The following is a 27885-nucleotide window of genomic DNA, read 5'->3' on the forward strand; positions in this document are numbered from 1 at the left end:
GCTGAAATAAATCACTTGCCTCACTTCCACATCATTTGCATATCTTTCTTTTTCTTGGGTGGTGCTTTACGCTTTAAAAATGATCCTGCAGAAAACACGAAATAGACAGAGTGTTATTTCTGCCACCAAAATTCTTTGATTAGTCCCAGATAAAATAGAAGAAATTTAAAATTCAGGGGAATGAAGACTAAAGACTCAATTCACTGATTCTTTTAATATCTGTTATTCATGTGCTCTCCATCTCAACCCAGAATACCAGTTTCATGAAAATCTGGAATTGTATAATTTTGCCAAGTTCATTATCAATGGAATTATGGTTCCTCCCTGAAAACTCTGGAATGTGGCTGTGAACGTAACAGATGCAGTCCCAGACCTCAGTAAATACTGAGCATATTTTTACTGAAATTATGGAAATAAAATGTTGAGGTTAACATAAGCTTTAATTAATAAACAATCATGCCTGCGACTAGCTATATCACTGGTTTGCCCTTACACTACTGAAAATTGGTGTAAAAATCGGTAGGGCTCTTGAGGAGCTGCAGGGATGCTTGGTGAGGCTTTGGCTTTGCCCCACTGAATCTACATACCATTACTCTCCTCGCAACGAAGCAAATGGCGCTGCTAAATACATTTAAAATATTGCAATGTGTTTTAGTGACGCATACATCAAGTAAAGCATGTTTGTGTCAATGGTAGATCATGATACAGCCCCTCGGGGAGAGCGGGAGAGTAAATCGTCCCTGCCGGGCATCTGCTTCATTCAAAATATTGTCACAGGAGGCTTTGGGGAATTGCAGCCGACTTCCACACCCATCTTTTCGCACTGGTAGGTGGTGTGTTTGAAGTAGGCCGGGATGGAGCCATGCATACTGCATGAGTGTGCGGAGAAATGTCTCCATCTGGGCATTCTGGTCAGTGTGGACCTTTGTATAGCAACATCATGGTGCCCAGCTTGCTGAGGGGAGCTGCAGGATGAGGTGGGCCTCTGGGCTCATGAGGCTGCAGCAGGTCTCCAGGCCTTGCCTGTGGACTAGGCCCAGCTCCGCAGGGCTCAGCCCCACGCCTTGCTGGAGAGGTTTCTCTGGATTAGGAAGGTCTTGGCACCCCAGCTTGTTGGAGCTACTTGGTGCCAGTTATCTGGTCCCCACAAGTATTTCCTCTTCCACTATTTCTTCTACATGTCAGCTGTTGGGTGGCCTGCATAAGTGCCATGCTTGTTCCTGCAGCGTCACCATCCCACAAGACGTATTAGGAAAGAAAATCTCAAAGATCAAGAGAAAAAGGCTGTGAACTGCTCATAGGAATGATCCTAAATATTATCCGCATTATGATTATAAACTAATGTGGACAAGGACTGCAGATTTCATCAAGTCCACCTAACTGACGTAACTCCCCTGGAACTGGAGTTGAGTAGTGTTTTTTTGACAGCTGTTTCCAGGGAACCGGCTTCCTTTCTTGATTGAGATACCGACTGCTTTCTAAAGAGTGCCAAGAAGCTACACCAGCTATTCATGGCAACATTCCCCACTTCGAGAGTGACAAAGAAGTTCAATAGCAATAATACGGATGCATTCTATTAATGTATAATCTTATTGACAGTTCTGAAGTCTGTTTAATTATAGCTATCACCATAAAAGCATAATTTCAGCCAGTCGGTACCTTCATACCTTCAGTGCTTTCCTGAAAGTATTGTGGGCTGAACTTTCAGCTGGGATCACCTTGTCTAGCTCAAATGAGTGCTCCCTCTTTGCAGCAGCTAAAGATCTGTCCCAGAAGTTGGTTCTTTTGTTGGACCTTGGTAAAGCTAAAACCTTGGAATGAATTTATCATTTGATGTAACCAATTTAGCTAATATTTTCACAAAAACTGCACTAAATTGTGGGTAATCGACTTCCTGATTTCACAGCTGATTTCCTGTGAAATTTGAATGAAATTTGTCAATCTTTTTTCCACTTTCAGATTTGCTTTCATTTTTTTGTCAGTCATTCCTCAAGCACATTCCTGTTGTTACCAACAGGACTGCAAGATCAAGAGCTTAAATCTAGAGGATAAACTCTCTTAGACATGAGCTTCATGCCAACCATCCCAACAAACATCTTGACCTAGGTGGTATCAAAAGTGAGATTTCACTAGCTCTGCCAAAACATGCTCTGTACACATCCTGGGTCATGTCTGAGTGTATTTTTTTTCTTTTAAGAATAGATAAACAATATTCTTCCATTGCCAAAATAAGGAGAACATTCCCCTAAATTAAGATTATTTTAAGATATTCCTTAAGGAGTAATTTAAGCTCTATCAAGAGGGTGATGATGGGGCAGTAGCTGAAGCAAGATGAAGTAGCCGGAGGGCTGCTTTTGCTTTCACCAGATCTCTAGGAAGTTTTACAGTGGGTTTGATGGGGCTGTTTTGGCATCAGAAGGGATAATCTCTCCATGTCATTCTTATAACTGAAGTAGGTCTGAAACATTGATTTTGAAAATCTGCAGATTTTCAAATGTTTAGGTAGAGTTCGAAGGGGTTTGCTTCTGTTATTTTGGTCCAGGAGTAACTCAGAACAATCTTAACATTTCCATAGCATCATGCGCATTCAGAGAGTGCATTCAAGGACTCTGCTTGGTCTCCTTGTTCTCTGCTCTCTTAAGGTAAGAGCAATAACATCCTTCATGGAAGCTGGCAAAGGCAAGTAGTGATATGGTTTGATGAGCAGAAGGTGTGTGAAGGAGGCTTTCTCTTGCCTCTGGGTTAAATACTGGTCTCAATCCTCTCTCACGTGAAAATAATAACAGCAAGTCACAGCAGACTTACGTGAGGAGAGGTTGCAGGGCTGATTTCCTTATTGCCAGCCCTGTTGTGCTTTCTTCTGTCTACCCAAGCCCAGCCTGGTGCCTCACTTAAGGCAAGCAATCCTTTTTTTTTGCTCACATAAGGCAATCCTAATCTTGCAGATGGAGGAGGATATTACCTGGAGAGCATCTCGTATCAAAAATTTCCTTTTCCCTGGTCCTAACCCATCTCCAGGTCCTCTTTCATCAGGAATTGGGGACCAAGAAGGTCTGAACTTTCAGGCTGAGTTTTGGAGCAGAGAGATGATAAAGATATAAAGCCATGCTGAGGATGGGAAGTTCATGGACAAAATGTGTACAAGAGGTAGAAGTATGGAGAGATCCCTCAGGGCTGGAGATAAAGACTAAGGAGAGAGGCCTCATAAAACAGCACAGATACTCTGTCTTGGCTCTGCTGTTAATTACAGCAGTCTCCTGAAGGCACCAGACTGCTCATTAAATGTTGTATCCATCTGTATTACATTTGAATCAGATCTGTCATGGGGAGCAGAGGAAGGGCCACATTGGATCCTCCAGTGGGGAGAAGAGGGAAAGCCTGGCTCTGCAGCCTGTGGTGAAAGCTGCAAAATGACATTTCTTTCAGCATGAGCAGTATTTACTTCAATTCAAAGACTCATCTCTAGTAGTCCCGTTTGTTAACAAATATTGTTACAACAATGCTATAAATGAGACTGCCCTTCTTAAATTGGGTTTCCCAGGCTTTTCACTGCCAGTAGGCTTGAGAAGCGAATTATGAAGTGCCTCTATATTATACTGCACCATATACAGAATTAAAGGCTGTATATAGACAGCTTTTTCTCACTTCTCATTAATACTAATATTACATAAAGAACGAAGCTGTACAACCCATTGATTTTACCTCCTAAGGAGGCCCAATGGGACCTCCATTGTAGGAAGGGGAACTTGATCACATCCAAGGGCTTATTAGTATGCTGGAAGCATATAACCTTATTTGATCCTCAAGGTCCATGGGCCTCATTTGAAGGCTGGACACAAGGATTTTGCACACACTTTTTATACTTACTTCCATGTGAATGCTGCTTCATGCATGCTTATTTTTCATTCAGTTGTTGCCGCAAAGAACAACTTGCAAAGTCAGAAGGAGAGAACAAAGATTTTCAGAGGAAGACAAGGAGAGGCTGTGGAAGATGCAAATTGGCCAGTCTGTGCACAATTAATTTTCCATTAATTTTCATTTTAAAATGCTCACTTCAAGACATGGAATGGAAAGATCCCCATTTCTCTTTCAACAGTATTTTTCAAAAACATAATCATGCAGAAGTCTCAGGGGAGGGCATCTCAGCTACAGGTTGGTTTGGATTTGCCTTCTCTGGAATCATCTCCCAGGAGCCTTGTGCTGCAGCTTCCCCACACCACGGTGCTTCTGGGGACCACGTAAACCACCACAGCCCAGCCCTCACTGTTCCCACAAGAAGGGATTCAGAAGCATCACTACTTAGGCCCCCTCAGCCATCTCAAACCTTTCACCCCTTGCGTCCAGCACTGCCCTTTCCATCCCTGAAGTCTCTCTTCTGGCTTTTGTGATGCCAAATATCCAAATGTTTTCTGCTGAAAACCGTGATGTGAGCTGGGTGAGCTTTCAGGCACAATACTCGCAAGCAGTTCCTTGCTGGCATTGCAAGCATTGCACACTGCTGCTGTTACTTATATTTGAGAGGTTACTTTTAATTTGCCTCGTAAACACAGGCTGCTCATACTAACAGGTGGCTGCTTGTATCAGAGAGTTTTGTCTTTGTGCATCATTAGTCCAGGGGATGGCCCCAAATGGAGAACTCAGAATTCATTTAATGAGATGAAATTATACTATGCATTGTAGCTAAGATGCTGCTTGGCATCCTTGAAAGATTTTTCTTTCAAATCCAAGGCTACTCGAGTAACATTTTACAAGATCTGCTGTCAGTTAAAAAAAAATATATGGACAGGCAATGCTTTCAGATAAATAGTTCATCAAAATGCATTTCTTCAGAAACACTCTTCAAAGACGGTTGCAGTGACCTGCATCATTCTGCAACATTGCTTTCTTAGAGATTTCTGGCAAGTCCCCCGTAATAAATACAAAGACTTCTGAGTCTGAGACTGTTCTGGCAAAACCCAGAGTCCTTTTATACCTCCACAAACGAGCCAGAGCTCTGGTGCATTGTGCTGGAAAGAGAGCAAAGTGACCGAAGGAGGGACTCTGCTTCCCTCATTCCAGGAGGTTGAAGGGAGATCATGGAAAGCTACAACTGAACAGCTTCTGCATGTTAATGGGCATGCTCCAGACTTTAGAGTTGGGATTTTCAAAAAAGAAGGTTTTGAATGAAACTGAGGCTGATTTCAGTGCCTGTTGTCCAAACCCCTGTTTGCAAATACTAGCTGCAAGCCAAAGGTGCTCTGAAGTCGGCGTTTTGGCTGTCAGAAATGTGTCTTGCTTAGCCAGACAGATTGACCCGCTGTCCAATTGCATGCACATCACATATCGACAGGCTCACATGGCATCAGCCTCCTGCTTCATGCATATTCAGCGTGCATCACTCAGAATCATGCCATTGTAGTTGAGGACAGGCACATACACGCACCCACACACACAGTCTGCAACATGCCCAAGGCTTGCAGGACCTTTGCCTGCACCAGGACCTTGTATTCTTTCCCTGTGGGCCAATTTTTCACTAAGCATTGACCAAAGCATCTAATTATTACTTCATTAATTCATGCCCTCTCCTCTGATTTCCCTGGGGACTGATGTCCCCATGTGAGAGCTGGACTCGGAGCCTGTTGCAGCCTGGCCAAGCAGAGAGGTGGGTGTAGATGAGCAGCTCCAGCTCAGCTCACACTCTCTGTGTCCCCATGCACTCTCTGTCTGAGCCTGGGTGGTCAGTAATTTGGCATATGTAGGGATGAACAGGCAGCTGCCCTTTCTCAAAGACCCAGACCACCATTTGTACATCATAAGCTGTTGAAGGGAGTAAACCCATGGGGCCAGCAAGTGTTTGAGGACGCCATTTGCTGTCTGAGTCATTTTGTATGAATATAGGATGAGATGAAACACGAAGCAGACATATAAATGTGGCTTACAACTTCACCTTTCATTTTCATCCTCATTCAGAACACTGGGGTGTGGAGGAGGTTGATATATCCAGTCTTGGGCTCACCTGATGGTGAAGGAGAAGATTTCTCGTTGCTTTGCCTCTTGGCATCTGTTGACAATGCCAGACAGTGATGGGACAGGTACTACCTGGGAACCAGGGCAGCTGCGTAAGAACCCTTAAACCCCTATCTGCCTCCTCCTGAGGTTTCCCACCTAGCAGTTGGCACATAATTTTTTCCATGCACATGGGAATACTCGCGTCAGGTCTAAAAGACACAGGATCCCTCTCTCCCAGGTCTCATTTGGCTGGCGAAAGAGGCCAGCTGCCTTTCATCTCCTCTCTCACGCATGCACACAGCCCCAGAACTGTGTCATTTGGCCTCTCTCCATTTCGCTCGGAGTGGTGGCGAGGCTTTCCTTGCTACAGCTTAGTATATACCCCAGTCACCTCACAGCAGGAAAGGGGCAGGTTGCAGGATATCCACACACACAGACAAGGCTCTCTTGGGTCATTCAGCATCTTCCCTGATGAGAGGAATGAGAAAATGCAATTTAGAAAATCTCCCAGTCTGAGGGGATGTGAGGTAGAAGATCCTAGAAAGAAGATGAGAGTGCTTAGTTGCACATTTTGAGTCTTATCAGCAATTGCTAATAACTCAAGGAACTCCACTGAAATGGCCTGTTGGAATTTTTTGGCTCAGCTCTCATTTGTTTGCCTGTCTACTGCCTTCTTGCTCGGTGCGTGACTGTTTTGTTTCATCAGCAGATGATATTCCGCATACAGCATCCTGAGCTGGCTCACCTGTGCTCACTTCATTTAATATGAATGTATTTTATGACAAAATTTAAGTACCTCAAAATGTGAGATTTGCATAAATTTCCAATGCTATCTTCTGACAGGAATTTTTAAGCATAAAAATGATCAAGCTGTGAATAATACCTCCTGTCCAAATGCTTGCTGGTGAAAGCACACCAGTTACTGTGCTGTGCTGCAGAATTTTGCAGTGTCCTCGTTGAAAAACAGTGCCAAGAGCGGTAAATACCACACACTTGTCTTCTGGGTGCCATTTTGTAAGGATGCTTTGCAAGCCCCACTCTCCAACCTGTAACCCTGCAAGCAACCTGTGGAGCTCCAGCTGCCCGCGTGGACACAGCTGGGTCTGCTGCGCACCTCCCTGGTGTTGGTGCATGCCCTAGGCTATAAGTGCATTTTTGGAGCATCGACCAGTCCATTTCCCTGGGTATGGGCAGGAAGGAGACATGGCCATATGACTGGAAAGTGTGATCCCTATTTTCTGTACTCACACCCAGGACTCCAACACATGACACCCATCTCGTTGTGCGCGCTTGTGATCACAAGTCCAGTGTCGAGCGCTGACACATAGAAATATCAAAGAGTTATTATATTGTGTCTATGGATGTAGTATATGGATGTGTCTGTGGATGTAGTGTATGGATGTTAGTAGGACGTGAATGTTGCGTGAAGGGAACAGAGTTCAGTAACACAATAGCAATTTCTGCACTCAAGCCCATTACTTTGAAAAGCAATGCTAATATGTGTAATAGTAATGAGTAATGGCTCATTGACTCAAGGGAAACAGGCAGTGGTGAATCACAGTTTCTGGAGATTAGATGATACGAACTACTACGCTGGATTAATTTTGTTTCTTTCTGTGTTTGTGAATTTTCTTTTGACAGATTGCATTTTTCCTGAATTTACTCTTTGTTCAGAATTATTTGACAAGTGGCATCTTTGAAATCTGTTTGGCTGGTGCTGTGCTCAAGCTGTTCATGAGGACAGTGTGTGAAATTAGAGCTGCTTTGTTTAAATTGTCATGAGCCTGTTCTTCGGCTGGATGAGGAGTCGCTTAGAAACAGGTTATCGGTGCAAATGCATTAAATGTACCTTTGTGGACTGGACATGTATGATAATTTCTTAACGTTTTGCTTTTATAGTGCGCATTCCTTCAGTAGGATAGTTTGCTGGAGTGCCTAGGATAAGCTCTACAAATGGAATAAAAAGCATGGTCAAAATGAACTCTTTTGCAGATGTAAAAATATATTGTTGGAAAATGGTTTTCTATGCTTGTTTTGTTCTAACTAACACCTCCCATGTATCTAGACAAGGAAAGTTATCTACAAAATAGAAAAGTTTTTTAAAATATTTCTGAGATGTTCAGATTTGCAGCAGTAAGAGGAATTATTCTGCATTTTAAGGTCACATTTGTTTCTTACTCATGTAACTAAATGGTTTCCTACACACATAACTGTTAAGAGGTGGCAAAACCAGGAGTTTTTTCCTTTCTTAGAACTAAAGAAATAACAAAACTATATTGTCATAAGTTTGAATGGGAAACTGGTTTATTGTGGCTAACCCCAAACTATCTCATTCATTTATCAACAACCAAAACTTGAACATGTTTTGATCCAGAAGTGGAAAAAAAATTGGCATTTGGACTTGTGACCAAACAAATAATAATAATTTGAAATTTCAATGTACAATAGGTACTTTTCTTAGTCGGAGAGTAGGTAAATGCAAGTTGGGGTGCAAATTTTCATACAACCCTACCAACAACACAAACCCCAGTTTGCATTTGCCTTGCCCTCGCAAGACACCCCCCATGCTGTGGTTGGGGATAATCATCCACCTTTAACACGAATGCATGAAATACAAGGATTTCAAGCAGGTGATCAATCCTCATTTCCTCCATGCATCCCTGAAGTCACTGAGCTGCTCTCAGGAAAGGAAATTCCAGGTGACAGATGTGAGCAGGACCATCTCTCCTCCCTTTCTCCTCCAGCGAAGGACCCAAGCATCGCAGCGGCCTTGATACCCTCCCAGCTCCCGCCTTTAACATGTTGGTCTTCTCTCCCCAGCTATCGATCTGTTGTACTGGCGCGACATCAAGCAGACAGGGATCGTGTTCGGCAGCCTCCTGTTGCTGCTCTTCTCCCTGACCCAGTTCAGCGTTGTCAGCGTCGTGGCCTACCTGGCCCTCGCCGGCCTCTCGGCCACCATTAGCTTCAGAATCTACAAATCGGTCCTACAGGCCGTGCAGAAGACGGATGAGGGCCATCCCTTCAAGTGAGTGCTCTATAGTCATGGCTGGGGGCCATTTATCTTGTGGAGGATCCATTCCTTGTGGCAATTCATGTTTCTTCAGCTGCTGCTTTTATACCAGATAAAATTCTTGCTCATAACAGAGGAAATATTTTTTGCTATTGTCCAGAGTCTCGAGAGCTGTAAGGCAATATTGGCTTAGATTCTGGGGGAAAAAAAGAAAAAAGAAAAAAAAAAGAAAGAACAATTACAAAAGCAATCATCCTCTGAGACACAGGCTTTTTTTTTTCCTCAAAGTCAAAAGATCATAAAAATTATAAGTAAATGGAGAAAAGGGGTTTCACTAGAGCTACTGATGATACAGAATCTCTGCAAGTAGAAAGAGTATTGCTTCAGGGCATGCTCTATTGGGCACATAGGGGAACTGTTTATATCTTTTCTCCAGCCCTGCTAGGCCGTGATGGGGCAGTGCATCACTGTGGGGTGCTGGTGCTGGTTAAGCTCTCCCCACCCTCTGCAGGGTCTGGGCTGTTTGTCCCCCCAGAGCAGCGATGCTTTCTCCTCTGCTGTGCCAATGAGTAGTGACCTGTGAACCAGGTCAGACTTGTGGGGAACCACCCCAGCTAGGATTTGTACCCCACCTTTGGGAATAGTAAAGAGAGAGACCATCCAAACTGGGCTCTGCATGTGGACAGGGCAAGGCTGCAGGCAAACAGACCCAGCACAGCAATTGCCCAGGGAGACAGGTCGTGCATGGCAAAAATGGTGTGTGCTGGTGGCTCTGTGCCCACAGGAAGGGGACACATTGCTCCAGCTGCAAAGAAATGAGGGCTGGGGAGGAGGGAGTGATGGGGAGACAGGTACAAGTGTGCAAGGCAGGTGAACCTGGCTGGGTTTGTAACCAGACCTGTGTTTCTGGCAGAGCCTACTTGGATATGGAAATGAATCTCTCACAGGACCAGATTCAGAAGTACACAGACTGTCTCCAGCTATACGTCAACAGCACAGTCAAAGAGCTGAGGAGACTCTTTCTCGTTCAGGACCTCGTGGATTCTTTAAAAGTAGGATTGCTTTAAATATTTTTAACCCCTCTCTGGAGGATCAATTTACATTTCAAAGTGCTGCTTCCCTTGTTGACACTGTCCTTATAAAACCTAGTTTTGTGTAGCTAGATATTAAAGTTGTTCTCCTACTTGGTTTCCAATCTGCTTGCTTCCAGTAGCTTAGAGGTTTGGCAATCCGCAGTTGAAGTTATTTATCCGTAATACAGGAGTTACAAAAGGTGCAGGACCAGCTAAATACCACGGCAGGTCTGGAAGCATCTCTGTGTTGTGCTCTCTATGACCTTACCACAAAATGGCGTGTTCCCCTCTAATCCCTCTGGCGATCTGGCTTTCCTATAATGGTGGCCTTTCCTGCTGTGGAGGAATGCCCTCTTTCCCTCCCTGCTGAGGTAGCAATTTATTTTCAGCCTTACACCCAAGCAGGTGTTCTCCAGAGCAAAGGGAAGATCATTAAGGGAGCAGACATGGGTTAGGCTGCTAAATTACTAAAGGTTTTTAGAAAAATGTACCCATCTCCCAGCCCTCAAGGCTTTTCAGTCACTGGGATTATCACTGTGGGGTTGTGATTAACTTGTGTGGGATGACCCTTGCCTTCATCAAAATTGGATGCAGGGTCCTAAATGTATGCAATTAAACACTAAATATACGTGAAAGCTCAGCTAAGAGAGTATGAAGCAGTGATCTGCAGGAGGGAAAATGGGTTTATACACTCAGAAAACGTACCTAGTTCTTAATGTGCCTTACTTAACAAGTCCCTTTACACATTAAAAAAGGCTAATGTGCCATTATATTAGCTAGTTAAGTGAACTCATTCCTTCTTATGCTGACACTGGAGGTGATGTAATGATCTGTCCTTAATTTAGTTTGCAGTACTAATGTGGCTGCTGACTTATGTGGGAGCCCTCTTCAATGGCCTGACTCTTCTGATAATGGGTAAAAATTATCATTTCTTTTTAAATCTATTTTTAACTCTAATTCCCTGGTGATTTTGTTGTAGGCAAAACAGCCTCTCTTTGTTGTGCCTTCCCCACAGTTAAACCATCAACTTGTATTTTCTCTTATTCATTATTCCTATTCTGTTGTCTGCCCTGCTAGAACCAATTTGTATTTTACGCGTCTGTATCTACTAGTCCCAGAGAACTGGGAAAATCCGTATTTGGAAGGTTTGAGCAAAGTTCATTTTTAATAGGAAGATCCCTGGTGGATCAGCTGACCAAGTGGCATGATAAGTGTGTGTCCCTGCTCGAAGTAGGTCTCTTCTCTGGAGGAATCTGATCAGCAGGAATTTAACACTGTGCTCTTTTTCTCCTCAGCTGTGGTGTCTATGTTTACTCTCCCTGTTGTATATGACAAATACCAGGTAAGTCCACCTGCAGCTCTGCAGTTCGGGTGCATGGGTGGTTGTACATTCTTGATGCCCCACTGACTTTGTCTCCTTTTGCTCCTTGCAGGCACAGATTGATCAATACTTGGGACTTGTGCGGACCCACATAAACACTGTTGTGGCAAAGTGAGTTCAGCAGCAGACTTGACCAAGTGTCCTGCTGCGAGGTTGTGGTATGCTGGGGTAGCTAAGAGCTGGGTGGTCCCGGGGACAACGTGTCCCGTGAATGATGTCCTCCCAGCTCCTGGCATGAAGGAGCCTACAAGAGGGTAGATCCCTGGAGGAACACGGTCCTTCTCAGATGAGTGTAGGCTGAGGCAGAGCTGTGATCCTGCAAACTTCTCTCCCCTCCCCTGCCCTTTGAGGGATGAGGATGGAGCAGCCCAAACAGGGTCTGATGTCCATACCTGGCCAGGACCGACCACACCACAAGGAATGTGTTAACTCTTCCTCACTGACTGCCCCAGCCTGCCCTTTTGCATTCAGGGATGCTGTCCATTAGAGTTAATAATAATGTTAATAAACAAAGTGGGAATTAGAACAGCACCCTGTTAGAGAAAACAAATATCTGGAATCACCATGACCTTGAGTGTCGCAAACCATCAAAATGGTCAGAACTGAATGAAATTGTTGATGTAGTCTGCCCTGGGGCCTAATGCATTGCCTAGCAAAAGCTTTTGTGGGATCCATAAGAGGAGAGTGAGGGTCTCAGCATAGTTCTTAACAGTTGAGAATTACTGAAAGGTGCATCCATACATCTCAGCAGCTTGAATACATGGCTCTGCAAAAGTTGACTGAACGACAGGTGTCCAATGGAAGGCTACAAGATGGTGAGGGACAGAGAGCAAGTGGCCCACATGGAGATGCTGAGGAAACTGGGTTTGTTTTGCCTGACAGAGTGGGAGCTAAGTGGTTATGTCATAGCAGGCTATAATTACTTGACAGGAAGTTAAAAGATGATGCAGCCAAACTGTTCTCAGTAGTGGCAAAAGTTATAGCAAGAAGCAACAACACAAATCTAGCTTAGAAAGTTGATGCTGGATATTTGGAGAAACTTCTTCATTCGGAGGTTAATATAGCACTGGAGCAGGCCGCCCAGGGAGGTGCCAGAACTTCCTTCCCTGAAGGTTTTCAAAGCAAGACAAAGCCATGGCCAACCTAATCTAGCATTGGCGATAGTCCTGCCTCAGGTAGGAGATTGATTCAGAGGCTTCCAGGGCACATTTCCAGACAGTATTTTTGTGATGTTGCAAACCCATAGCCTTAGGAAGGACTAAAAGTCTGTACTAATTTTTTAATTTTTTTTTTAACTTCATTCCTGGCTTCCAGTAGACAATAGCCCACAGTAGGATAAAAAAGGGTGGGAAAATACCACTGAGGATATCCCATGAAAAAATGGGGAATTTACAACTCGGGGCCTCTAGGAGCACATGGATGGACATCATCTCTATTTCTTATTAGACTGTAGCCCACCTGTTGCAACAACACACAAAATGCAAGCTAATAAAATTACCCTTTGCTAAGACTCCAAGTGGGGATCCATTGGAATGAAATAGCTGCGTGACCATATAAACCTTTTTCTTTTCTTTATTTCTAGGATTCAGGCTAAAATCCCAGGTGCTAAGAGAAAGGCAGAGTAAAGCAGACATCAAGAATTCATCACCTACAGTAGTGAATAATGGGGGAATCTGGAGTGAAACAGCTCTGTTCTTACACTTTACTGCAAATTTATTGTTCTTTTTTTTCTCGACACCATAATATTAGAAGGATAAAACTCGGAAGCAGTGCTTTTCCCCTGCTGCTTCTGCACTTAGAATATTTGCAATCACTTGTGTCAAGCACTAAAGTATAGTAAAGAGAAAAGTGTACTAGATGTGGTTTTTTGTGTTGCTTATAAAGTGCATGATGGTGAGAGCCTAAATAATATTGACCTTTTTTATTTTATTTTTTTAGTGTTTTTCCTTCTTCTATTGGCATTGCTTCTATAACTTTTAATGTTATATGTGGCTAGGGGCTTTCCTGCTTAGCGCACTGATGCAATAGTTAAAATTGCTTCTACGTCACTGGGTTGCTGGTTGGATTCATCTTTATTAACTATATAGAATTGTAGACTGATGTTTTAGTGTTTTCCAGCACAAATAAAATAAACAGTAATCGGTACTTATGGTAATCAGTTTTGTATAACTCCAAAAAAACGAAAACAAAACCCAGTACTTTTGTCGTAAGGGATTGACAGGCTGATTTAATGTATGGTAACTGGAAAGTTCCAGCTCGTTAAATTTATTACAATTTGTATTACATTCTCTGTAGTTCCTAATGGACTTAATTATGGACTCTGAATATTTGCACTTATGTACTTGATACCGAATGCAGAAATAAATGTTACTAAATGTAAAAAGTTCTCCCTCTTGTTGCCAATGGGATTATCTTGATGTTTGCAAACTGGACACATCCACAAATGCTTTGCCTCAGAAAATGGTTCAGTCTAACACAATCATCTGCACTACATAGTTTATTCCTCAGTTTCACATCTCGATAAGTAAAGAACAGAAATTAAAAAAAAGATCTTAGTACATCTTAGGAAAAGTTCTAAGCCCAGAGGCTGAGAACTGAAATAAAGATTTGCTCTTGTACAAAGGTGAAGGCTTTTAAATGTCAGCACTATATAAAGTGCTTCAAAACAAATAAATTGGTTAAGTGCTGAATGATTTTCCAATTTGTAGAACATACCTGTGGAAAATCTTTTATTCTTTTTTTTTTAATAAAATATGAACATCAAAACCTTTTCCACCAAATTGCATTTATGTATTTTCTAACACAGAACATTTTTATGCAGAACATTTTTTTCCCACAAAGAACTAGATCCTTAAACATTTATCTGAACTTTTTGAATTGAAATCTCTTGCATTTCTTCATTTAATTCACCTTCATCTGTTCCACATGGACATAGTGACATTTGTCCTAGGTCAGGCTGCAGTGCTATTTGGCCATGTACAAGTGTATCACAAAAATGCATAAGAAGAGGTAGCAGAAAAATTGGTTTGGCTGCAGGCTAGTTAATTCTTGTGATATGTCTCAGATTCCCTTATTTTCTTTTAAGTTTTATATTTAAACATTCTTCTTTGCTCTTATTTGAACACCTCAATGTGACACCTGTTGCTTATGATCAAATGGAATATGTTTGTTTTAGCGTGAGTAGTTTGCAGGCAGGACTTAAAATTCAACACCTGTCCCCAGATATAACTGCCTCTTACATTAAAATGGACGATGTATAACTTTGGCAATGACCACATTTAATGTCCCATCCCACTGGTCCTATAAATGTGTTTTTCCTTAGCACCATCAATTCAGTTGTTCCCAAGACCAGCTTTTTACAATACCGAATCCTAAGCAGGATTTAAAGGCTAAATCTCCTGTATATTTGGAAATAAAATAAAACAAAAGAAAATTATAGCAGAGTTCAAATCAAGAGAGCTCAAGACCCCCGTTCTCGTCTCCTCCAGCATCACCCTCTGTCAAAACCCCCAGCCCTCTGCTCCAGGCCCCATCACCCTGACTGCACCCCTGCAGTCACCCCTATGACCTCTTTACTTTTCTCTCTTCTCACACCACACCTCTCCAAACCAGCACCCAAGCTTCTTTGCAGCCATCCTGACTTTCCATATATTTGGCAGTAACGGCCTGCAAATCAGCAAGTGGTGCTGAGCAGCTGGGAGGTGTTTGTGCTGTGGGTGGAAGCAGTTTGCAGGACCATGCTGGGATGTACTGGAGCAGAGGACCTCGGACTGCTTGTGCTGCCTGCTAGAGCTGCCCACAGCCACTGGCACCGCAGTGGGATCACAGCAGGAGTTTCCATGATACCTTTGATGATGGGAGCATGCAAAAAGCCATCATGCCCAAAGCTTCCATAAGACTTGTTGCAAACCTCTGCTAGCTCTTGGTCCTGCTATACAACTCGCAGTAACAGAGGCCCTGTGCATATAGGGAGGGATAATGGGAGGGGCTGTACTGACATCTCTTTTTTATTTTCAAACAAGTAGAAAACAACAACACTGAGCTCTGGTTCTGTTTGGTTGGTTTTTAAAATATTTCAGTATGATTACCATGGGTGGCTGAAGATACCCGAGTGACTCAAAGACATGTGTGACTCAATTCATTTGCATTCAAAGTGAAGAACAGCTTGACAAGTAAAAGCAGCAAACTTGCCAGAGCTTTAGGCAGGTGAAGCTGGGGAAGCAGCTTACACTACCTGGACAAAATGTGTGTTGGAGGGTGTGTGTGTGGACATTAAACCATTTTTGTCTCTTCCAAACATTCCTTGTCAGGGGAACCTGGAAATCACACCAGAGCACTAGTGCTCTGGGGGGCAGGTTGGTCCCCAGTCCAAAGGCTGCTTAACAAGGTACAGAAGTGCATGGATGCTTTGAAGACCCACCAAGGTAAGTGAGCTTGCTCAGGTGGTTGGAGTTAGATGTGTGCTGGATGCCTCACCCAAGCAGTGTCCCTCACCTGTTGCTTCTGGGCGGTTTGAGATGCTGATACTCCCTTTAGAGAGAAGAGGCAGAGAGGTTTTTACAGTCAGTATTTCAGCTGTGAGGCTTCCTTCTATGTAAGGACAGGTCTGAATGAAGTCCTTCTGTGGCTGGGAGTGGCTGGCCAATATAAGGAATCGTGTTTTGATCTGCTAAACTTGCTGAGCTTGCCTTTGAAAGCCAGCCCAAGTGACTGCACTACATTTGAACTAAAGTAAATTTAATTTGGGCTTAGGGATGTGAAATCAGAAATGGCATGCTGTTGGGAGAAAAACATTGTTAGAACTTCTACACCTACAAATGCAGCTTTTTTAGGCTCCATGACTTTAAAACACATTCTCTGTGGTTTCACCTGTATCTTCCAGGAAATGTATAAGCCTTCTCCTAAGATGCTACCTATTAAGGAGAGGTTTGAGAGTTACAGAAGAACTGTCAGTGCTTTATGTCACTTGAATATGTGTCTGTACCTTGAAAAGAATACTCCATCAGTGATTTAATGCAAAGTGGGAATACTCTAATGTCTTTAGCTTTGATTCCCTGCTTCTCAGTGTCTTAGTACTATTTTACTCTTCTAGCCTATTTATTTACTTCTGAGCTGATGCTGATCTCTTTTACGCTTCCTCTGCTCTTTAATATTAATCTAGTTAGAGTAGGATCACAAAACACATTAGTGTCAGGAAAACCCCGGAATTTGAAGGAGATAAGAATGATATAATATTCTGTGAGCAGCTAATCCAGTTAAAGAGAGCCCATCTCCTTCCCTGCAGCTTTTGCTATCTCCCTGCACGCTTTCAGATGGCAGCTGGCTCCCATCCCTGTCCTGGTGGGTTACAAGCCGGTCGACTGTAAGCCCATCAGCCTTTCCTTTTCCATATGGGCCCAGTGAAATACGTGGCAAGCTTCTGTGTTTACCCAGTGCAGCTTTGCAAACAGCAAGTCCTCTGTATTTCTTCCCAAATCTTCTTAATGTCGTCTTCTCAGGCACAGAATTAAAAGGTGCTCCATCACTGACCTTGCATACGAGCTTTCTGGGTTGCAGGCAATCGGTGGAGTGAGGCTGCTGGCGTGAGGGAGGCTGGTGGCACTGGCTGGCACACACAGTCACTGTGGGACGTACAGTATTTGGATAAGGGTGAGACAATCACTGAGAAGAGTCGGTAGCTTCCATGTCTGAAAAAAAAAAGGGGGGGGGGGAGGGGGGGAATGAACAGTCTTTCTTTCTGATGGGCTTTCTTGCTGCTCAGCACCTTTACAGGAGAGTGGCGAAACCCTGCTTTACAGCAGGACAGGGGAAAGATACTCAAATTGGACAATCCTCCACAGATCCGCATGGAAATGAGAATTGACCATAAGCAGGTACTTGGGCTTGATCTCGTTCTTACCTGAACTGAGCATTTCCTTGCCTTTGGCACTTGCTTGTGAGTGAACAGTCAGCTCCCCTGCTACTGGTGCTCTCCTCTGGTCAGCCTCTAGTCCAAGTAGCTGCAGGTTAGCAAGTCTGATGCCTGGGAAGTGCCACTTAACTGCTCTACCTTCTTTTCCATATTGGTAGCTGCTAGTGGGGCAGGATGGGCTCTGAAGATCCAGGACGTCCCCTGAACCTGCTGCAGTTTGCAGCTATATTCACCACTTCTGCAGCTCCCCTGAAAAGAGTGCTGCAGCTACATGAGGGTCAGATTTATAAGCAGGGGAAAATCACCATCTGTGTGCAAAGCAAGCTGAGGTTACATGGACAGGCAGGTATGTGGGTAGACTGACCAGCACTCCGGCAAGCCCCAGTTGTCTGGGATCTGCTCATCTCTGCATTGCCCATCTTCTTGTCACGCCTTTCATTCCTGCTCTGCCTCAACCAAAATGCTGGGGGACGCAGAAGAGAGCAGGATGAAAACAAAGTGATAGGAAAGAACTGCAGAAAGAGTTCATCTACAAAAGCCAAAAGATAAAGTGTGCCTGACGTGCTTTTATTGCTGCTCCCTCATGTCTGCAGCTGAACAAGCAACTCGTACTCACTGCTCGTGTTCAATGAATATCAAAGTGACTCACCCTCAAGGCTGCAATTTATGCAGCCTCATGGCTCTTTTTGTTTAAGTTGCAAAATAATTCAGCCCAGTGAAGCTAATCGTCATTCACAGTAAGGCCCTTTTGCCTGTATTTCCTTTCTGGGGGAGATATAAAGAGGATATTAGTTATGTTTTTGCTTCGTTTTACAGCCCTGTAATATAGCCAAAGTGATGTAAAGTAGCCCATACTAGCCAAAAAAGTCTGTATTTTATAGGTGTAACTTTAACAACAACAACAAAAAAGTAATATCCAGGCAGCGGAGTGACTCGAATAGTAGATGTCTTCATACAAAATATTCTTCACTTGCCAAGTTAGACATGAGGCCCAATTTCATTCCTCCTAATTCCACAGATGCTTGCTTGGAGAAAGCAGCATCCTCAGCCTGTTATGCTGAGTGAAAAAGTATCACCTCTGGCACAGAATAAACGTAATTACTGAATGGTTACCAGCCGAACATCAGCTTAATTTGTCATTTATCAGCAAATTTGCAGCACTTAATTAGGAAGAGGTGACAGACTTTCTCAGAAGAACACATTTGAGGAAGCACCTCTCCTACCCCTTCTAGTCAGAAATTTTGTCCTGGAAACCTCCCTCACCTCTCCTGCCCCTCAAAACCTAGAGAGTTAAAAGCTTTTTCATCTGAAATCGAGAGCTGTGATGAACTAACGATAACAAAACTATCAGAAAGTATACTTCAAGTTTTCATGTCACCTTAAAAAACTTAAGGAGCATAAAACCCTGATACTACTAGTGTCACTTTTGAACACTTTCAGGAACAAGATTAAATTTAAATTCTGACATCAGGATATAAACAAGAATCTCTCTTAGTCCCAAGTGTTTTATCTCGCCCACTTTTGCAATGGCAATCACAAGTCTATGACTCAGATACTACGCCAATAGTGAAAATTAAAAGAAAACATTGTGTCTACTGCCATTTAGCCAAAGGTACTCCTACAGCTCTCCAGTCACAAGAAACTTGAGTCAGTCTTCCTTTCTCTATAGTGAAATGCTGTGGACTCTGTGCAGGTTGAACTATGTTATTGTAACCTAAGTTTTGTGAAAGAAATGAGACAGAGAAAGTGCTACAGAGTCATGTACCTCGAGTCTCCGATATGGTGCCATGACAGAAATTACAAGTAAACCAGATAAAATGATGACTAATAGAAGATTTTAAGGAGATCTTCTGGAGCAGATGGCAATTGATAGTATTAAAAAAAAAAAAAAAGAGAGGTCAGTAGTGAAGTATCCCAAATACAAGACATATTTCAATTTTTTATACATAAAATGAAAAAGAAATAAACTACTCCAGTTGCAGAGGATGTTAATTACCTTTGTTAAAGATACAAAGTAGTGAAGTATCAGGGGACAAATGGGATACCACGTGGAAGGAACTGGACAGTCTTGAAGCCCATTAAAAATAAGATGATATTTTGCATTGCAAATACAAAGACATGTCCTTGATTGATAATAGAAAATTCTCTTGTTGGCTACAAGGTCACTGGTTAGAAACAAGTATTGACAAGAAAACCCTCAGTGGCCTAACAGAGGGCTGAACAGAGGATGATTGTGCTCAGTGGGGCAGAGAAGTGCTATTAGGGTATTCAAGAGAATGTAGGGACCATCACAGGAAAGGAGCTCAGAAGGGTTTGCCTTCATTAAACTAGCAAAATGAAGGCTGGCAAGGGGGATACTTTTGCTCTCTGAATGTATATCAGGCTAAACACCATTAAGGCTGAACTCTGTCTAAGCTAGGGCTTAGTTAAGATGTTTAATGCTGATACAGGAAGAGAAATTGCATTCCATGCTTTTTGTTTGGAAATTAAAATTAATTATTGGTGAGGAATACTGACTCCCAAAGAGGAGTGAAAAACAAGCACTGTGAATCTAAGAGTCATCCAAGGTAGGATATAGTTTACACACAATGCTGATTGCTGTGTTGATAAAATCAGCAGATGGCGGTTCCCCATGTGGCTCTTTTTGTGCTGAATGTGAGTTTACAAGAGATGATTGCAAGGACTCGCACACATATTTTTTTTTCCCAGCAATTATTGCACTAATGCATTAACAGTTAGTAAGTCCTGTGTTTATTTAGCAGGAAGAGAATATAACAGATGCTCATTGGATTTAGATTAGTAGATCTGCTGAAGCCAGAGCAGTCTACACATGGCCTACTCTCTTTGGGAAGAAAAGATTGTCTTTCCATTTAATATTAATTACAAATCTTTCTGATCCCAAGAAAGGTATTTCAGGTTCAGCAGAGACATCACACACCAGTGAAGCCATCACTAGACTTTTGACAAAATTTTAAAGGCTCGTCAGACATGGGGCTTCATGTCTCCCCTTATTTCCTGGGAGTCAGGAAGATGCTAAAAAGAAAGGCTGTTCTGTGTTTCCCTGTATGAATCCTGTTTGCTATGATACTTTTGTGTGCAGGGAAAAGGGAAACCAGATTAGAGTATATCCAGGTTATTATGGATAGAATAAGAGAAATGAGTGAAAAACTTTTTTTTTCTTTTTTTTTTTTCCTGGTACATGCAAATATGAGGGAAAATCTACTAGAATTCTCTTCTTAGTTTTTACCCTCTAATAAACAAATGATTTCTGAGATATAAAGTTTTCATTTATGTTGAAATAGTAAAAGGAACGAGGGTGCAGATCCTCCTAGACAACACTACCTCTGCTTACTCAGGCCTAATATCCCAAGCTATTATTCTAGCTCTTGCAAGCTGGTGAAGCATTGTCTTGTTCTTCTTACCATAAAGCTGGGCAGGGACTTGACTTTCCCCATTTGGTAATCAATACAGTAGCTGAATTTGTTTCTGATACAAGGCATCAATATATTCCTAGAAGTCTAGAGCTAGAAATCAAAGTATCTCATAGCTTAAAAGACCTGCTGTGGTTGTAAAACCATCCTAATTTATGACCTATCCTTTCCTCATGCATGTGCTTTTTATGTCTGTACCACATTTACCACACTCATCTTTGACAGGTGTTCAAAAGCAACATTTGCAGATAAGGTCTTTCTGGACTAGCACGGGCAGCATGACAGCAATCAAAAAGGTGTGTCTATAGGAAAGGAGACAACCCTGTGGAGGACTTTTCATGCTTGAGCCACTAGAAATTTTCTATTAAGTTTGAAAGAACTTGGAGTCCTTTGCAACTCAGCAGAAGTGCTTTAAATTCTGCTAAAGCCCTGCTTTGAAATATCTGCTGGAACTGAAGTTACTATTTCACATCAGAAGTCCTGTTTCTGAGGCTGTTTTTGCAGGGGAAAAAAAAAAGTTATATTTTACTAGGAAACAGAAAAATTAGTATTATTTTTAGATTAAAATCTGTAATTCCACTGATACATTTTGCCAAACCATACATATCACCAGAACTGCAGGACATAATATTGGGAGGTAAAAAAAAAAAAAAGGCAGGAAGAATGGTTAAAATAATACCTAGAAGTGCTTAATTGCCTGAAAAGAAAACAACCTCTAGTTCTTCCGCAAGTATAATTTCCAGTTCAGGGGCTAAATACACTGAGAGAATTGAGAACTTTCCCCCAGTACTTTAGCATTATAGAAATCACTGTGTTTACTTGGCCCAGAGGTGCCTGAATTTCAGCTGCTGGCCAGGTACCAAATTGCTTACTCTCTGGAACCAGTAAGTTCATTGAAACCTAAGACTTCAAAGGGTTTTCAGAAAAAGAGGGCTCTTCCTTTCTTCCTAACAAGGCTTTATGTTGTAGTTAACAAATTAGCTGTCATGCAATGTACAGATGGCTTTTTATTAGCTGGATGGGATAGGTCTCCTAGAAGCTATAGATAGGTCTTCTACTAGTCCAAGGACGACCAAACAATGCCATACTGTTGTTCTGCCTGCAGAGAAATGAAGACTGTGGAAATTATCACCTATTCTAGGAGATGACTGGAGGCACTTTGCACATTCAAGCTGCACAAAAGCATTACCAAAAGTGTGCCACAGCTTGCAAGGCAGCATACACTGACTGCCCACATCTCCTGTGAGCATCAAGAGAAGAAGACACTCATCTCGCTTGGGATCAGGTCCTGCAAGTGTACATATAGGGTTAACAGCAGATCATTTAATATATCGTAGTTCTTGGCAGGGTTCAATTTCCCGAGCAATTTCTCAGGAAACCAGAGGTGAAGGGTGGCACCACCTTTGTTGATTGTCCCTTGCTGAGCCATAAATTGATACTGATTGTGAATGAAGAAGGTCTCCAGTAATAGCTTGGCAAGGTGGCAGCAGCCATAAATATGCAGGAAAGAAAGGGGCCATCTCCTAGCATGCTGGTTATCTCCAGGGGAAAATTGCAGCACTTCCTATTAGACTTTTAGATAATTAAAAAGAAGAGATGTTACCCTGCTGATTATTTGTACCTTTGAGCTTAGTTCACATAGAAATAATCAGCAATGCCACCTGATATTCACTCGTGCAATTGTTATTCTGTCTTAAGTTCTGAATTGACGATATTTGTTGGTTTTACCCTGTTTTTACAGTGATAAGGCAAGCACAGATAACTGCATTTAAAAAGATAGTTTTTAAATATCACAGATCCGTAGGAAAGCTTCAAAACATAACTCAACTGTAGCTCAGAACAACAAATAAAGAGTCTAAACTTTATTATTAATATGTTTAAGTCTTCAAAGTTTTGACAGGTTGGGATGCCAGCAAAGCCTCCAAGGCCAGTAATTATCAAGTTTAACTGCGAGCACCTAACAGTACTGTATGTGCTAGGTTTGCAAGAAAGCCATTTAATATGTGGTCCAAGACTCTTCTTGGTTTATCGCAATATTTTGATCTCTCTCAGAATCCAGTCTGAGCTCCATGGAGTTCTGCCCAGGGCTGAGGGGACAGCGGGTGGCCTTGGGTCTACAGAACCTGTTTGCCTGGCAACAGCAAGGCCCGGCCTGGCCACCATGTTGAGGCCCAGCCCGGCTGCCATGTTGAGGCCTCGGCCAGGCCCTGTGGTGCTGTTGCCCTCTGAAGTGGCACCAGCTGCCCTCCACCGCCTGCAGAGCCTCGGTGAGCAAGTGCAAGGCCTGGGGGACTGCTGAGGCTCCTCCAGTCCACCCTGCCAGGACGTGGGTTCTGCCATAATGGAAGGAGGACTGGTCTCCCTGGGGACTGCGCCCCCCCAGCTCAGGATGGGCAGAAGCAGGGAGAGCCCCAAACCTGGCACGGCATAATGCCGACATTTTGTACTGTTGTGATAGGGGTTTAATAGCAGATTTTATTATTATTATTATTATTATTATTATTTGTATTATTATTTTTTGCTTCACTTTTACCATTTTAAATATCCACCTAAGAAAATATGGCTAATGTTATCCCCATGGCTGCATTGGCCATGGACTGTCTTCCTGGTCACCTGCAGCCTGGTTTACTAGGGTTGGTACAGGAGATGGAAAATCTAAAGGAAAGAGACACTGCAAGTGTTTGGTGGAGACGAGCTTTGTGTAGGCTGTGTGTTTCTAAATGAGATGGCTGCCATGGTTATTAATGCATTTCCTCCTTGTCTTTTGGTTTTATTATCACATATGTGGCCATCTGGTTCCTCTGTGGGACTCCCAAGACTTTTTGGCAAGCACCTATGAGAAGATGTCTAGGGCTTTTCTTTAAGCCTGTCTACTACATCTTATTTCTGGAAACACTGCTTAAAAAGAGTTTTCACTGACAGCTACAGTTTCTACCTGTAACACAAACCTCCTCACAGTGCTGATGTTGTGGAGCAGTGTTGAGAAAAGTCTTTGTTCAACCAGCAGTCTGGTGGCACATTAAGAAAAAAAATGCGCTTTGCACAGTGGTCAGGCATGTCAATGCACTGTGGCAGGTGGTGCGAGACAGATGCTTGTGGTCCCCTCAGCCTCCAAAGTGAGAATGTGGCATAGTATCTGCAGGAAGAAAGAAATTTTAAATATGCGTAGATAACAAACTCATTCTTTTCAGCTCCTGAGAGGTTAGAAACCCTTGAATTGTCTTGAATGTTATTTTTTCTTGGGCTGTATCAGACAAGAACCTGCTTGTGGAGCTGTTGGGCCGCCTTGGATGATAAATTTCACCTATAGAATCACATTTATCATGGTCCCTCTTGTAGGAAATACAGCTTGCTTTCAGGGTAGCTGGATGGATTACAGAGATGCAGAATTGGAACAATTCAGCAATCAGCAACTTGGTGCAAAGGTCTTCACAAAGGAGATGAAGCCATGACTAAAAACAGAATCAATTTGCTTTAGAAGGAAAGATTAATCATATTGCAAGAGAAGGATTGCTTCAAGTGTAAGCAAGAAAATTGTGCTAAGAGTAATAGTTTTCCAGATAAAAAGCACCAAATAAACTAACTAACAGGAGATAGATTTCAAACACGTTTTATCTGGGTCCAGAGCACTCCTATTTGAGAAGCAGGGGCAGACATATTAAGGCTGAGCAATCCCAAAGGATGGATTCCATGCTGGAGGACATTGCCTCTGGTTATCACTTCGAATTTTCCCATTTCAGAACATTCAAAACTTTCCATTGCTGTCAAGTCTGTTTAACTGTGATGGAAAGTTATTTTCGTCTATTAAAACTGGTTTCTTATAAATAGCCAGGATTGGGCACAGCCTGTGGTTATGGATGTATATCGCAAAAACTCACTTTTGGAAGCTTGAGCTGTCAGATGAGGGAACAAGGGCCTGAGCTTCCCCATTACTTCTGAGATTTGTTTTAGGGCATTATCTCAACAGCTTAGTTTCAAAGGCTGTACAGATATTATGTTCCTAATAGAGCTTAAAACCTAGAGGTCAGAAAAAGCCACGCACAGATGAGGCGAATGGCTTGGGGTGACATAAGCCATAGGAAGAGATCTAATTTGATGTGGAATACTCCACCAGTGAATGCCTGTGGTCACAGTACTTTGCCCTCCTTGCCACTGCCAGGCTGCAGTCCATCACGTGCCCTAAGAAACCAGGGGTTTTGAGAAGGGCTTTCAGGTGTGACAAAGCAGTGACACTGCTGTGTGGAGGGGATAAACTGTGACTGACGCTGTTTTGGAGTGAGAAGCTTGTGCTTGTGGCACTGAATGAGAGAGGTCGGGAGAGGGGCTGAAAATAGATAGCTGACATTTTTTGCATGTCGCCTTGCTTGACACTTTTAAAAGGCTCAAAGGTTTGATGAAAAGAGTTTTGGAAGTGAAGTAGGTGTCATAAAAAGGTGAATTTGGGAGCAGCAGGTAAGAAAAAAAATGGCAAGACCTCTCAGAAGGATCTTTTTTTGATAGAAAAGCTGTATATGAGAAACTATACATCACTAATGTCGGTTTACATTTGGTGTTTAGTTTTGGTTTAATAACTGGCATGGGAGGAAATTGAAAATATCTGAATGCTATATCTCATCATTTCTTTCTGAAGGAGGTGTTTCATCTAGGAAACAGGTTTTGAGGGAGCAAGTAAAAGAACAAAAGAGAAAATCAAATAAATAAAAAAAAATCAAGAGGGGGTTTAGAAGAGAGATGACCTAAAGGACAAGGAAAAAAACAAACAAACAAAAAACAACAACAAAAACGAACCAAAAACTTCACTAGGAAAACATAGATTTTAACATGGATTTTTTTATTTTTGCACAATGTGCCCTAAATTATATTTCTGAAGAAAATAGCTAATAGTTCTGTTGATTTTAAGATGGTAAAGAGACTGTGGTTTCAGACTGCTGTCATTAGAAAGAATTGTCTAGAATTACTACTAAATGACAAAGCTGGGGCAAATTCTGCCCTTAAACAATCCACTCTACTGCTTGCTACATACATAGATTTGTTTTCTGACATCTCTCCTGCTGAGAGCCATAAGTTACAGAATCATCTGTTACAGATCATAAATTACAGATCACCTATGCTCATAAGTGATCATCATCAGGCGTTGAAGATGGGCAGGTAGAGCAGGGGTAGTGGCTGCACAAGGTCTTTGTTTACACTAATTCAGGATAAAGAGCCTAGTGAAATTAGACAGTTGCCAGTGTACAACAAGTCAGTAAGTCAAACTAAAAACAGAGCTCTCTTCTCAGCAGGGTGACTGCCTTGTCTTCACTACAAATTCACTTATGCATAGATTAAGTATTCTCTCCGCACTCCCCTGCCCCCATGAGGATTTAGTCTCTTTTACAAAATGAGGGTATAAAAAAATGTTGTGCCACTGTAACAGGTACAACTATCTTTTGGATGAATTCAAATCACAGAATGGTTGAGGTTGGAAGGAACCTCTGGAGATATCTGGTCCAACCTCCCTGCTCAAGGAGCTTCCCCTAGTGCACATTACCTGGGATTGTGTCCAGATGGCTTTTGAATATCTCCAGGGAAAAACAGCCTCTCTGGGCAATTGTTATTCTAGCTCAAGCTAAATTAAATTTAATGACACAAAGAGTAGCTTCTGTAGTAACATAAACATCACTTCAGACTTTGATAAATCCAGATTAGTATTTTTGGTTGGAAAGAGATATAATGAAGCCATGGCTACTTGGAAAAATTCAAAAGATAAGCTACATCTTACTTAAAGGGAAATTATTTTGATCCACAACTTTTACTGTAGTTTAATAGCCTCTGCAAACTTCTCTCAATTACTGTTTTAAAAGATTATTTCTGCAGAATTTAATTTACAACCATTTTATGACTGAAAAATTTATCAAGTCCCATGGACCTCATATGCCACTTGTGCATGTGCCTTTTCTGTGCACGAGGAGGAGTGTGAAAGACACTGACAACTTTAGAACATGGTAAAAGAGCTTTAGTAAATAATTTTAAAACAAATCCTTATTTCAGAATTATTTTCACAGAACTGTAAAGTAACACTTGAACCTTAAAAAAACATACATTTTTATTTTACTGTATTTTCAATTTAGAAAAACACGTGAAAAATGAAGACTATACATTCAGTGGGGAAATCGTGCAGCATCTTGAAGATACTATTGCTGCTATTAAGAAATTGGTAAGAAAACATCATACTTAGTTTTAGATATATGGCAGAGAAATAGCTTGTAACCATGAGATCAGTCTTTTACAGTTGTAATTTTATGAGTATTCTCTTATGTAAGTTATATTCTACCTTACAAGAGAGAAGGGCAGTTTGTGGTGAAGTTGGTGGGTGCCCACATGCACTTTGCTGCCTGAGAAGTGTGGCTGTAATCGAACAAACCAACCTGAGTGGAGTAGATCACACAGCTTTTCCAAGCCTCAGCTCACCTGCTGGTGTTTTAATGTGGGACCAGTAGATGCCTTTTTTCACTAGGGGCTAGTGAAATTTGAGGCCTACCCAGACTTGTGTTGAAGTCAAAAGAGGAAGGGACTTATACTCAGCAGAGTAAATTAGGACTTGGGGTAGGAGCGTGTTCCAAGCTCTGTCCTGTCTTCATAGGTTGCTTTTGCTCAAGAGATGGAAGCTGTAGACCCCCAGGGGCTTGGTAGTAGCATCACAAAAATCACCTGAAGGCAGCTTGTATGGAGCCTTTTCGTCCTAAGGGTCTTAATGCCATCTGTGCAAGGGAGAAAATGAATGCTTCTCTCATGGGGATACTGGGTGCATACACCCACTGATGTCAGTGAATTCAGCAGATGGTACAGGGTCCAGCAAGGAGGTGGTTTGCCCGGTCCAAAGGGATTGTTTTGGAACAGCTAGCCTTTTTTTGAAACAACTGCATTGTATATGGTAGTAAGAGATCTTACAGCAATTATCAGCTAAGGGTGGCTGTTCATGGGTAACTAACTTTTGCTGTAAGACCTCAGAGGTCATTAAAGCCAGAATAGCTTCAAGCAGAAGGCTTTTTAACAAGTATCTCCATAACGTGTTTGTCTAGGTAGGTGTAAATCTTGTAAAAACTCTC

General features: G+C 42.3%; 1 protein-coding gene across 2 annotated transcripts in view; it reads left to right on the plus strand.

Moving 5' to 3' along the window:
• RTN1 (reticulon 1) overlaps positions 1–13838 on the plus strand; it is a 127160-nt gene extending 113322 nt beyond the window's left edge. For both annotated transcript variants that reach the window (XM_035551218.2, XM_035551219.2), the window contains 6 exons: positions 8809–9016; positions 9915–10053; positions 10920–10989; positions 11370–11416; positions 11508–11566; positions 13038–13838. In XM_035551218.2, coding sequence (XP_035407111.1) covers positions 8809–9016; positions 9915–10053; positions 10920–10989; positions 11370–11416; positions 11508–11566; positions 13038–13080 — 566 coding nt within the window. In that variant the 3' untranslated portion in view covers positions 13081–13838. The remainder of the gene's footprint in view (positions 1–8808; positions 9017–9914; positions 10054–10919; positions 10990–11369; positions 11417–11507; positions 11567–13037) is intronic.
• The last annotated feature ends 14047 nt before the right edge of the window (positions 13839–27885 follow it).

Source organism: Cygnus atratus, chromosome 5 (assembly GCF_013377495.2).
Source record: "Cygnus atratus isolate AKBS03 ecotype Queensland, Australia chromosome 5, CAtr_DNAZoo_HiC_assembly, whole genome shotgun sequence".
NCBI classification, from domain to species: Eukaryota; Metazoa; Chordata; class Aves; order Anseriformes; family Anatidae; genus Cygnus; species Cygnus atratus.